General features: G+C 39.9%; 1 protein-coding gene across 1 annotated transcript in view; it reads left to right on the top strand.

Moving 5' to 3' along the window:
* Positions 1-12,234, top strand: part of PTPRG (protein tyrosine phosphatase receptor type G) — a 387,825-nt gene that overhangs the window by 202,527 nt on the left and 173,064 nt on the right. Inside the window, exon 3 of the mRNA XM_074550465.1 lies at positions 6,826-7,005. Coding sequence (XP_074406566.1) covers positions 6,826-7,005 — 180 coding nt within the window. The remainder of the gene's footprint in view (positions 1-6,825; positions 7,006-12,234) is intronic.

The following is a 12,234-nucleotide window of genomic DNA, read 5'->3' as shown; positions in this document are numbered from 1 at the left end:
AACTTAGTACCATTTTCACTTTTGTGGGGTGGTAAATTATTCAGCTCACAAATGCTAAAACTTGAAATGTTTATGGGAAAAGCTTGTTTTAGTAATTACGCTTTCTCCACTTTTTTGTGAGCTTCCTGCAATGTTTGTCCTAAGGTCCTGGTGTTTCCTAATGTTGGATATTTATCATACATTTTGCCACTGGCCGGGTGATAGGTACAGTGGGAGCTTCATACAAGATTCATAGCAGCTTCATACTTTTTTGAGGATAAAAATTGGGATGCAGAAAGTCTGTATATGGGGGGTATCCATATAAAAAAACCCACTGTATTTGTGACTGTGTAATAGAGAATAGTTCACTAAGGAATACAAAGGTTGAAAACACATTCAAAACTTCTCCAAAGGCAGGTTAGGAAGTTTAGTTAAAAATCCAGCAATAACTGCAGCATCTGCGGATATGAAAATTTAAGGAGAACATGCATGGCACTCTGTCTTTCAGTTTAAAAGCTGCAGACATTATAGGATAGTTTATATATAGGAGCATGATTTAAAGCCTTTCTTTGTGATTGCCACATCCTGGCAGTGTGACAGTGTCACTGGCACGATCAGTTCTGAAGATCAGTTCTCCTTCCACAGCCCCATGGCTGAGCAGTGCTGGAGCTCTGGTGACATTGGTGCTTCTGTGCTGCTGCTGCTGGTGGCTCAAGGGTTATTTAAATCCAACCCCTTTTTGTTCCATCTTCCTGGATTCTGTGTTTGTTCCAACAAATACTGGTTAAGATATGCCTTATCAGAGATTGTTCTTGGGGAAAGTTTCTTTCAGATTTTTTGACTTCTCAGAAAACTGTCCCTGGTTGTTTGCACCTCTCCCAAGCCTTGCACACCTTCCCTGTACTCAGCTTGCAGATTGCTTGGACCTGTTTGTGTCTCAGCAAGCTCTTCAGGATCTTGCCCTTGCTATTCGGTCTCATTTTTCAAGCAGTAATTGGAATTTTCTGCAAGCACGAGTGTCTCATGTTAAACAGAGTGATGACAGAGAATAATAAAATGAAAAGCCCTTTTCCCCCAGGGCAGGAAATCTTTGTTCAAAGCAGCACTGTGAACTCTTAACTACAGGCTCTCCTTCTCCATCCCTTTGATTTTGGTATGCCACCACTTTAGAGGAAGACAGTATAATTTCAGCAACTTTTCCCCCTAATATAATGATTTAACAACGTGGCTGCTTTCTCTGCAATGGGAAGACTTCTGAAAGATGCTACTGATTTTTATCAAGGCTTTCAGGGATTTTTATGCCTTTACCTCTGCAGCCTCATGCTAAATCAATCAGCAAGAGATGTGTCATTCAAATCATTCTTTTCGGCCTTGTATCTAAGTGCAGTCTTTAGGCTTCATCCTACAGATTTCACTTTATTTCTGCTTCCCAGGAGGGGACTGCAGGTGAGAGGAGAGGGTAGAGGGAGGCTGATTTTTCAGCCAGCCTGGATCTGCAGTGCTGCCTTGCTTCCTGTCACTATTTATGTGGCTTAAGCACCTTCCTGGACTTACTGGAACAGCTCCTTTTAAATGGCAAACAGTGATGATGACATCTTCTGGCATCAAGTAACAGCTTCAGGTTTTTGTTTCCAGCTAACAGAGAGGAGCCCTGGGACTGAGATTTCTGAAGATCTTAAAATCCTTCACTTCTGTAGTGAATTTCACTGATACTTGTTTGTTTAAAACAATTTTTTGCTGTTTGAAAATCCAGCCTGCTATTGAAGTTCATTACTTTGTAGCCGAGCAAGGGCACCTCTTCCTTGTTTTTCCTCTGTGTGGAAGAAAGGAACTGATTTTGTTTGCTGATGGTGACATTTCAGTGTTTCTTGAGATTTGGCTCGTGATGGAGCAGTTCAAGTAGGCAGAGATTCAGATCTGTAGTGTTGCTCAGCTGAATGCTGGAATGCTTGGGCAGGTCATAGCTGCTAGTCTCTGAAAAGGGAGGCATCTCCATTTATACAGAGCCTGTAAAATTTACAGAGGTTTTTTACCTGCTGTGATCCTTGAAGTCTGTAGGCTGGTGCCCCTTCAGAGCTGTGCAAGCAAAGGCTGGGACCTCAGTTTTCATTTGAAGAGGAAATACTAATTTGTTCTGTCCATCCCTAATAACTGGTTGGATTTTGTTCTAAGAGAAACATGGAATTTTCTCCCATATTGAGATGATGGGATAGGATGTCTCCATGAAATGACCAAGCTAATTACAGAAACGAGGGGATCTGATTGCTTTGCAATCATTATTACCATTTTCATTCAGAAATGAAAAGTAAAGAGGCATTGAGCACAGAAGAAGATTTGTCTGAGGTAATTCTGTTAAAAAAAGGACTCAAGAAGAACAAATAATAAAAACCCTCCAAAATTAAAGCCTCTAAGCTAGTTCTTTCCATGTCAGGCCTGAGATTTAAAATCACATACTTGTAAAAATGTTTAGAAAACTAGTGAAATTTAAAAAAAAAAAAAGCTTATACTTCTACTTCTTTACAAATGAATGATGAAAATCCTATGACTCAAAATTTGCTAATTTCTGTTAAACTATATCTGTGTAAAGGTATATATGTTACAGACCAGTTTATATCAGAGTAGCTGATGCATTAATTAAAAAGTTATGCAAAATCAAGAATATGCCAATGTTTTTAATAACAGATGTTTTAAAAAAACACCTTCTCTGTGTGAGAAAAACAAATATATTTGATTTTTTTTTTTAAGTGGAAGTTTTTATACAAGCTTTAATTAGATTTTGGCAGAATACATTACTTTAATGGTTTTTCATTAATGAAGACTGCTCATTTCTTTGTACAGTAAAAGGAAGAAAAAAAGTAATCTTGGATTATATTTAAGGAGCAGACAGTGTATTAAAAAACTATTAAAGTTACTGCAGTCATTGACAGAATGATTTTGCATGAGAAAAGAATCTAGGAAGCATCAGATGATTTCAGACAAGGATGGGTGATAACATCTCTGGCATGAAGTGTGGGTTAAAAATTGTGTGACACCCCAGGTGTGCTGAGCTCCCTGAGCCCAGCTCTCCTTCCAGCCGTGGGATTCCTTATGTCCCCGATGTCAGCAGAGGAAAGTTCAAGTCCACAGAGACCTGGCTGCCACCCCAGCACACCCTGCTCTTGCATTTGGCTGATCTGGAGTGGATCCAGCCCTCCTGCCCCAGCTGTTACACCCAAACCCATGGTTTCCTTTTCAGTTCCTGCAGATGCCAAACATTATCAGTTATCATTCTTTCTGTGCTGCCTCTGCATCAAATATTCCAGCTCTAGGAGGAGGCTGCTTGGTGTTTACCTTTGCCTGCAGGTTGTCCCACCATCTCAGTGGAAATGTGTGTTATTTGTTAACACAGGTGTGGGCTCTTAACTTGGCTTCTGAAAACCGAATTATTTATCAGCCTTAAAAGGCCAACTCAAATTCATTTGAAATTTTATTTGATTTAAGTCACCATGCTTACTGTTGGAAAAATGAAATACAAATAGCCATAAGTTCCTGTGTTTCAGATGGGTAAATGTCACACGCAGAATTACAGGATTTCTTTTTTTAACTAGGTTTAAGTGAAACAGAGTCTTTATTTAGTGTCATGTTTTTATTTAAAAGCATTTATTTAAAGTTCTAAAAAACAAAGAATTCAATAAAGCAAGACAGGTGTAACTGCAAATGATTAATGATATAATTCTCAGTACTTTATAAAGTGTCTAACGCTGAGGAGATTTATACAGTGCAGAATGGCAATTGTGCTTTGATGGAAGGAATAGGTAATCAATATCTGCAAGCTTGGAAAAAGTGTTCTATTTCCTCCTCTAATGATATAGGGCTTTTTTGCAAAGCAAGGATGTCTGGAGCATGAGACACTTAGAAGAAGAATTAATTTGAAATCTGTAGTGGAAGATCAGTTTTAATTGAAAGTGCACTTGAATGTCCATGGAAAAAATCAGGCAGTTGGGCCTGAACTCTTCTGATGGCCACCTGGGAATTTGTGAATCACACTGCACTATTCTTGATTACATTTTATAGGTTGTTGAGTGCCTTTTTTTTTTCCTGGGTAGAAGCTATAATTTATTTAGTTTTGTTTCAAGCTCAGAAGTTTTCCTCTCCCCTCCTGGGCCTGCCTTCCCCTTTCTGTGGTCATTGTACAGCTGGGGCAGCCCCAGTTCTGCACTGCTGGGAGTGGAGGTGTTTGGGTTGTGGTCCCTCTGTCTTTCTCAGTCTGCAGCCATTGTGGTGCAGGTCACATTGCATGGAGCCATTTACATATCAAAAACCTGAGAAAGAAATCAGTGACTAGTCCAGGCATTTATAAAATCCTGGGCTGATTTTAACTAGCAGGTCTTGAACCTCAAAATCAGAGCTTAGCCTTATGACTATAATTTGTGATGTCAGGACTTGGAGTCACAGCACCAGCACTAAGTTGAGGTTTTGACTTGCTGAGAGAGTTTCATTGCATTAGATTTTTTTTTTTCTTTAATAATTCAGCACAAGTATGGAAACATTTTATGCATGGAAACTTATCCTGTCACATGAAGAAAGCAGATACTGCTAGGCTTTGTTTTGTTAGATTATAGATGTACAAGCAAGTGAAGCTACTGTGTTTATCAAAAGAGATTTATTGCTATTAAATTAATTCAAGCAAGTTAAATTAATTTAAGAAAAAAAGGAAGACTTGTTTTTTAAAATGAAACAAAGCCTTCAAAAGTCTGTGAAACACTACATTTCAGCAAGAGTCAGTTCAGGTACCCAAGTCACTTGATGTTTTAATTCAACATGGTGGTTTGTTTGTTTACCTTTATGGCTTATTTTATTCATTTTGACAAGGCAGTTTCACTGCAAATAGGTTGAGAACTGGCTATACTTAAAATAAATAAATAAATAATTGTGACATGGAAGAAACCCTACAGTCTCTGCTAAAATAAATCTGCCTACTTAAAAAAAGGAAAAAAATTCCTCATTGACACCAGAATGTTTATAAAAGAAAAATTGGAGTGCACTGCTCCTTTTGAATGCACAGCTGAAACCACTGCGATAGCCTCTGTGGGCAGAGTGCTTTTGAAAAGCTCACCCCTTGTTTATAATAAAGCCAGAAAACCAGAGCTGGCGGGTTTGATTATGTGTAGTGCTAGATATTTAAAGCAAATTCCCAAATTTCATGGGGTAGATGCAAGGTTATATGTAAAGTAAATCTGAATTTCCAATTAACTCACTACAGACCAATTACTAAGAGCATCCTGATTGGAGAAAAATAGCTGTGCTTGAGTGGAAGACTTTTGGTTTCCACTATGCAGGGGTTTTAAAAATTCTGTTCTCCTTTGTTGTGGTACATTGGAAAATAGCTGAAAGCAGCTCTTGCTGACAATATCAGTTGAACCCCAAGATAAAAAAACCTGATTTTTAACCTGGGCAGATGATGTAAAGGATTTTTAAACTATGTTGCAATTTTGCCTTATTGTACTTGAAAATAAAATTTTCTTATTGTATTTTGGGTACCAGACAGCATTTGTGTGTGATGAGTATAGCAAAATCTTGCCATTGATTAAGTGTCCTGCATCAGCTCATAAGAAGAGAGCACTAATGCACTTTACAACTAGACAGATTAAAACCCAGAGGCCAGAGAAACTGGCCTTCCCAACTGCTGGGTTTAGATGGCACTAATTGAATATACATATGCTGCTCAGATGCAAGGGTAATAAATGCACATTGGTGCCTCATTTCCTGCTGGCTGCCCCCTGAACAGACCTGCTGACTGTGTGGTTCAGAGGTGTGACACAGGTGTGACATCAGGACTCAGGAGAGCAGAGTTCAGCTCTGGGTTGTAACTTGGATTTAGCCTTGAGCTTGGGCAAGTTGCTTCCCTTCTCAGCCATCAGCTTCCCTGTCTTGACAGGAGAATAATGTAGCTGATTCCTGCTGTAAAGCACTTAAAGAGCTGTGAGCAACAAGTGCTTTACAAGAAATCTATGCTGTCATTTCAGGAGCTTAAACCACTGTTTGCACTCTTAGGAAGGTAAGCTCTCAGTCTCTGTTAATACAACTTAAAGAGAGGCAGGTCATAAGAAAAATTTGAAATTCATTTTAGATCCTCCTAAGAGTGGTGCTGAGGGTCTCTGGTGTTCTAGTACGTCTTGGGCTGGTATGTGGTGTGCATGACAAGGTCTTTTCCTCAGACCTTTCATTTTTCCATATTATTTTAATTGTTCATCAAAACCAGAAAACTCATGTAAGAATAGCAACAAAATAAATTTACTGTGCATTCCTGAGAGGTTATTGTCCTGTTTACTTCTTCCAGAGTAATTTTTTTTCCATCATTGTTTTCTTCAAATTTAGTAACATGCATTTAACATAATTCTTTCTTTTATTATTTTCTGGCTTCAAAACCTCCAAAAGAAATGAGATCATGAATAAAGATCATATTATCTAAGCACAGTATTGCAAGAATAATGTGTGTCTGTTACGTTATTTGTCCATAATGAAAGGATAAACCATACAGTAATATATTAAGTCTGGAACTTTAGGGAAGTTCCTGGAGCAATGTGGTAATTGATAACATATGCACGGGAGGAGCTTGGGAACTGCAGAAAGTTTTATAGAATAGTTGTTTTTTAAAAAAGGCCATTGTTCATTACTGCCAGAGGCCAAGTTGGAACACAGCACAAAGCCAAAGGATTTCAGTCTCCTCATAAGTTAAAAAGTCTTAACCTCTTTCAAATGTGGGAATTGTAACTGTGGTGGAGTTACCTGGGGAGCTTAAGTGCTTCATCCTCACACTTAAGAGTTCTCCAGCACTGGCATGCTGACATTGGTGTTTTTTCACAGGTACCTATGGTCCTGAGCACTGGGTGACGTCCAGTGAGAAGTGTGGGGGGTCTCACCAGTCCCCCATAGACATCATCGACCACCTGGCCCACGTTGGAGATGAGTATCAAGAGCTGCAGCTGGATGGTTTTGACAATGAATCTTCAAACAAGACTTGGATGAAAAACACAGGAAAAACAGGTATGTTCTCTTCTGCTTGTCTCCATAGCCTGACTGCAGTCAATTAGAAATTCAAGCCATGTTCCAACCTCCTCCTTTTTCATTGTTCTGTTGTTTGGGTTTTTTGTCTTTTTTTTTTAATGTAATTTTTCAGTAGGAGCCACCTACCTCTGCCTCTGCGTTCTCTGCAGAGCTAGTTCTACAGATTGATTTTAAGGGGTTTTTTTTAAGGGCTGCTTTTTTTGGTGGGTTTTTTTTTTGTTCTCAATCTAAACTAATTCTCTTGGTAGTCAGTTATTCCTCAGAATAAAAGGCAATGTAAGAGTTTCAAGGTGTAACCTTGAATTATCAGCTTTGGGAGGCTGTAACACCTAATCCAAAAGAATGCTGAGATACAGGGCTCAGGGGGAAGGAGAGGGGAAGTCTTAGAAATTGGAAGATTTTAGAGAAGAAAGAGCAATAACTGCTCGGAGTAGTGGGGGCTTATTAATGTTTTTCTGGTATGATTATAGCACAGTGTTCTTCACTGAACTGAATCCTTTTCTGCTCTGTCTGTTCTGGCTTTTAGAGAAAAAAGAGCAGGCATGAGTACTGCTTATTTTTACCAAAACAGTTCAACGAAAGGTCAAGGTTGATTTATATGCAAAGCTGCATGCATTTGATTACTCTTTAATTCTAAAAATGTAAAAAGCAGAAATTATAAGGCCACCCTCTTCATTTGACAAGGTCAAGTATTTTTAGGGAATTGGATTAAACCACTAATTAATTCAATTTTATTTATTGGAAGTATATTTTTATCTTTATTAACATCTGACATGCATCTCTATAGTCTCTTTGCACTATGTGCCCTGTCACAGGTGGGCTAGCTGGACCCAGGGCATGTACCTGCTCTGGAGCTGGTGGCTCAGCTGTGCACACAGTGTGACCTCAGATACACCCATCAACTCCAGGGCACTTCACATCTGAGCCATGGCCTGGAGTCCAGCAAGTGCCTCAGATCCAGCTCCAGCAGTTCAGGATCTTAGCAGGAGTTACTGCCCCTTAGATGAAATGGAGTGGCAGACTGTAGCTTGTTTTCCTTCACTACAAAGCAAATCCAGTTAACGTAAACCACAAGCATAGCTGGGGGTTTTGCTGCATTACTTGGGGTTTTTTCCCAGATTCACTGAGAAGTGCTCCTGTTTGCTTTGTAATCCTGACTTGGTTGCCCTTGGTAGCAGCACGAGGTTCAGGCAAGGTTGAATGCTATGGAAATTTGGTGCTTAATTAATCTACTCATGTTATGCACCCTGCCCTTTATGGTCAGAGAGGCTGTTTGTGGTAATCAGCAATAAATGTAATTAAAAAGACCTGAAAAAAGTGATGGTGCTATTCCTCTAAGAAGGATGTTAATGCTATCCTTTACATGTAACAGTAACATTGCTGCACACACATTAGGAAACCATGCTAGAATCATAAAATCATTTAGACTGGAAAAGACCTCTAAGAACATTGATTCCAGCCATTAACCCAGCACTGCCAAAGACACCACTAAACCATGTCCCTTAGTGCCACATCTACTCATCTTTTAAACACCTACAGGGATGGTGACTCCAGCAGTTCCCTGGGCAGGCTCTTCGACTGCTTGGCAACCCTTTTGAAATTCTTTCTAATATTCAATCTGAATCTCCCCTGCCAACACTGGAGGCCATTTCTTCTTGTCTTGTCCTTTGTTATCTGGGAGAAGAGACTGACCCCCACCTGGCTGCAGCTTCCTTTTAGGGAGTTGTAGAGAGCAAGAAGGCATCCCCCCTGAGCCTCCTTTTGTCCAGGCTGAGCCCCCTCAGCTCCCTCAGCAATTCCTTATCAAACTTGTGCTCCAGACCCATCCCCAGCTCTGTTGCCTTCTCTATTCACACTCTAGCTCCTCAATGTCCTTCTTGTAGTGAGGGGCCCAAAAGTGAGCCCTGTGCCAAGGGGACAGTCACTGCCCAGGTCCTGCTGGCCACACTGTTGCTGGTACAAGCCAGAACCTTGTTCTATTGAACTGAAAAGTGTCAGCAGATTTTCTGGTCTTGGCACAGTTGGCAATGAAAGCTGAAGCTTCAGTCTTCTCTGCTGGGTGATTTTAGCACTGCTGCTATATTTGATTTCCTCACCCATTGGGGTATGGATTTTTGCTGACAAGTTATTGCTTCTCAGAGCAACAGTAACTGTCACTTTTCCTGGTAACTTACGGCCTTTTACTGGTAACGTGAAGACTCTTTTTGCCTCGCTGTCAGCCCTGATTTCTTCTGCTGAGCTCCTAACTCCTCCCTTGTTTTATTAAGTCCCATTCCTTTTCTTGGTTTTCTGACCTTTTGAAGAAACTTGCCTGGCATTAATTTTTAAGGTGGTAAGTGGCAGAGCTGCAAACCAAGTAAGATGTTTTGGCTTGTGGGTAGAAGATAGAGGCCGACTGTGCCATAAATCCCGATGCATTTTGGCAGTGGAGTCTTGGAGCAGATGGCCACACAAGACCTTCATATTGCAGACTGACAGAGACAGTAAACTAAATAACTGTTTAAGAAATGGTGATGGATGTAGAGGGCATTTCTCAGCAATTAATGTCTGGTTTAAAGAGACAGGGGTCCTGGGAAAGCTAAAGGCCCTTAACCTTAATGCTCATTAACTGGCAGGAAATATGCTGCTTGGGTTATTGTTATGGCTGTAGGACCTAGTAATCTTTTTTTAAATGATTGAACAATGAATTATTTTTAGGCTTTGAGAGGTAATTCTGTTTAGATTTGTTCTGCTCTTTCTTGTTTGTGTCCCCCTCTCTATCAGGTAAAGAGCAGACAATGTACAGAAAACAGTGTTTCATTCAGAAAATATCAATGGATTTTATAGGTCTCTGTCTTGACTAGAAGTGCTTTTGTGCACAGTTACATTGGCAAAGGCACTAACATGGGTTCAATTTCTTCACTAGAGTAGCTGACCATAGTATTAAGTGATAGAGATCACTTGGAGGATATGCACATTTCATAGTTGTATTTGCATTAGTTATGTTTATACCAAAACTAAAATCAGGAGAATTCTGCTTAGAAAAACTTACTAAAATTTCTGCCAGAAATGTTGTTTAGTATCCTGTGCAATATGCATCACTCTGCCTGGGCCTGACCATCAGAGCTGCTCTGTTAGGGCAGGGGAAGAGTTGCTTTGAGTCCAGGTTTATTCCTGCTCTCACAGGGGTGATGGGCATCCAACACCAGCCCTGAACAAGAAAATGGCATTACACAATTGTGGTTCTGGTGGCTGCACACCACTTTCTTTGGGTTTTTAATCTCAATTATACAGTATTTTAATTTGTAGGCTTTGGGGATTGATTCCTTGCACTTTACAGAAATCCTGGGATAAAAGCATTGGCTCCCAAAGCTCAGTAAAGTGATTTTCAGTTTTTTCAGTCCTGGATATCTGGGGTCACAGAAAAAGAAGGGAAGTTCCTGGCAGTAAGGGGATGCTGCTTAGCTGGGAAGGTGATGGGAACATGTGTCACACAGCTCAGCAGTGTAAGAAATACTGTAAAATGAACAATTAGATGAACATTCCAGATTGTACATCCTACTAATTATCCTTTTAAATTATTCATCTAAAACAAGTAAAATGACCCCTGACAGAGCCATAAATTATTTGGGAACTATCAAATATTTATCAGATGCAACTGACTCTCCACAGAGGTTTTTAACAGATGCATGCGAATTTGCTTTGCTGTATTCCTCATCTCCTACAATTTCATCTATGGAATTTGCAACTAACTGATTGAATGAGATTTTTCACCATTTAAAATACTGCTGAGCTCATTGAGAATTTTTTAAGGGAAGTAGAGAGCAGTGGTGCTTTCAGTCACTCATGTTTCAGGGATTTGGTGTAAGCAGACAGTGACTGCCAGCAGTGCCACTGCCTGTGGCACAGGCACTGTCCTGTAGCCACTTCTGCACCACCCATCCTCCTCCACAAAGCATGCAAAGGGAGTGCAGAAAGAAGCAGAAATCAAGGAAGAAAACAGCCCCATGAATTTGCTGGCACAGTTTAGAAACATCTGAGCATCTCATGCAATTTAACATTAGGATGGTTTTGACACAAACCGTTTAAAGTTGAGCTGTGTGGAAAAATTGCACCGGAGATGCTGCTGCTGCTGTGGGTGCCTGTCAGGGGAGGGCACAAAGCCTGGCCTGCAGCACTGAGTCACCAACAGAGAAACAACTTTTATTTCACAAGTAGCTTGCTTTTGTTTTTTTTTCCAGTGGTGAATAAAATCCTCCTTCTTACATAACAAAATTGGATTCATATTAATGTTCCTGTTGTGATGACACAGTTGGCTTAAGAACACAGAGAAATCCTTGTGGGTTTTGCTATTTCCATTAAAAAAGAAAGAAATCTCCGAAATCAACCCCAAAACTTAAATTCTAGGATTCTAGGCACAGCAAGCACTGGTCTGCAATCACTTTTACAGAAAACAATATTCAAATTTTAGTTCTGTTTTTGTGAGGGATGAGAAGAAATAATTTTGTGGGGAGCAGTTTTTAGGAATGGTATGTATTAAAACCAGGAAATGCTGGAAAGGAAGGGAATATTGTAGTGAGAGTAGCAGAAAGGAATTTTTTGAAAGCTGGAATCAGTTCTTGGTTGGACCACAGGTAACATGTACCAGGTTCCACCATATGATTCTGCCCTCTGTTTGGACCTAGGGCTTTTATTGTTACATAAAATACAAAGGCTTTTGGAAGTGAAAAGAGAATACAAAGTAGATCTTTCTGACCCTCATTGAATCATGTAATAATAATATCAGTTATAATACAACACAGTTGTATTATAACAGTAATAAAACACAGTTTTGAGATGTGAAGATGTCTCATGACTGGGTCTCAAAAATGTTATTTTGACTCTTCCTATTTTACAGAGGTGAGGAGCAGGGAGGTTAAGGGAAGCACCCAGCATGTCCAGCAGTAGAGGTGGGACAGGGCACAGGGTCCCCACCAACAAAAAAGAGGAAATCCAAAAAACAGGAGACCCATTCTTTTCTTAACTTGTGATCTACCGACCTTGAGGGGTTTATAAGGGCAGCTACCATGGTCAGCCATTACCCTCTGGAACCACATTAAACAGGTTTTGATGTAGGTTCCATTTAAATTTTAATCAAAGTCCAATAAGGAGGGCAAAATGTCCTTGAGAAATTTGGACTTTGGGATTTTCTGTAGTCTGTGTAACTTCATAATCGCTTCCAGAATTAGC

This window comes from Zonotrichia albicollis, chromosome 12, assembly GCF_047830755.1.
Source record: "Zonotrichia albicollis isolate bZonAlb1 chromosome 12, bZonAlb1.hap1, whole genome shotgun sequence".
In the NCBI taxonomy this organism is placed as follows: domain Eukaryota; kingdom Metazoa; phylum Chordata; class Aves; order Passeriformes; family Passerellidae; genus Zonotrichia; species Zonotrichia albicollis.
The sequence above is the reverse complement of the archived record's forward strand: the minus strand, read 5'-3'. Positions and strand labels throughout refer to the sequence as shown.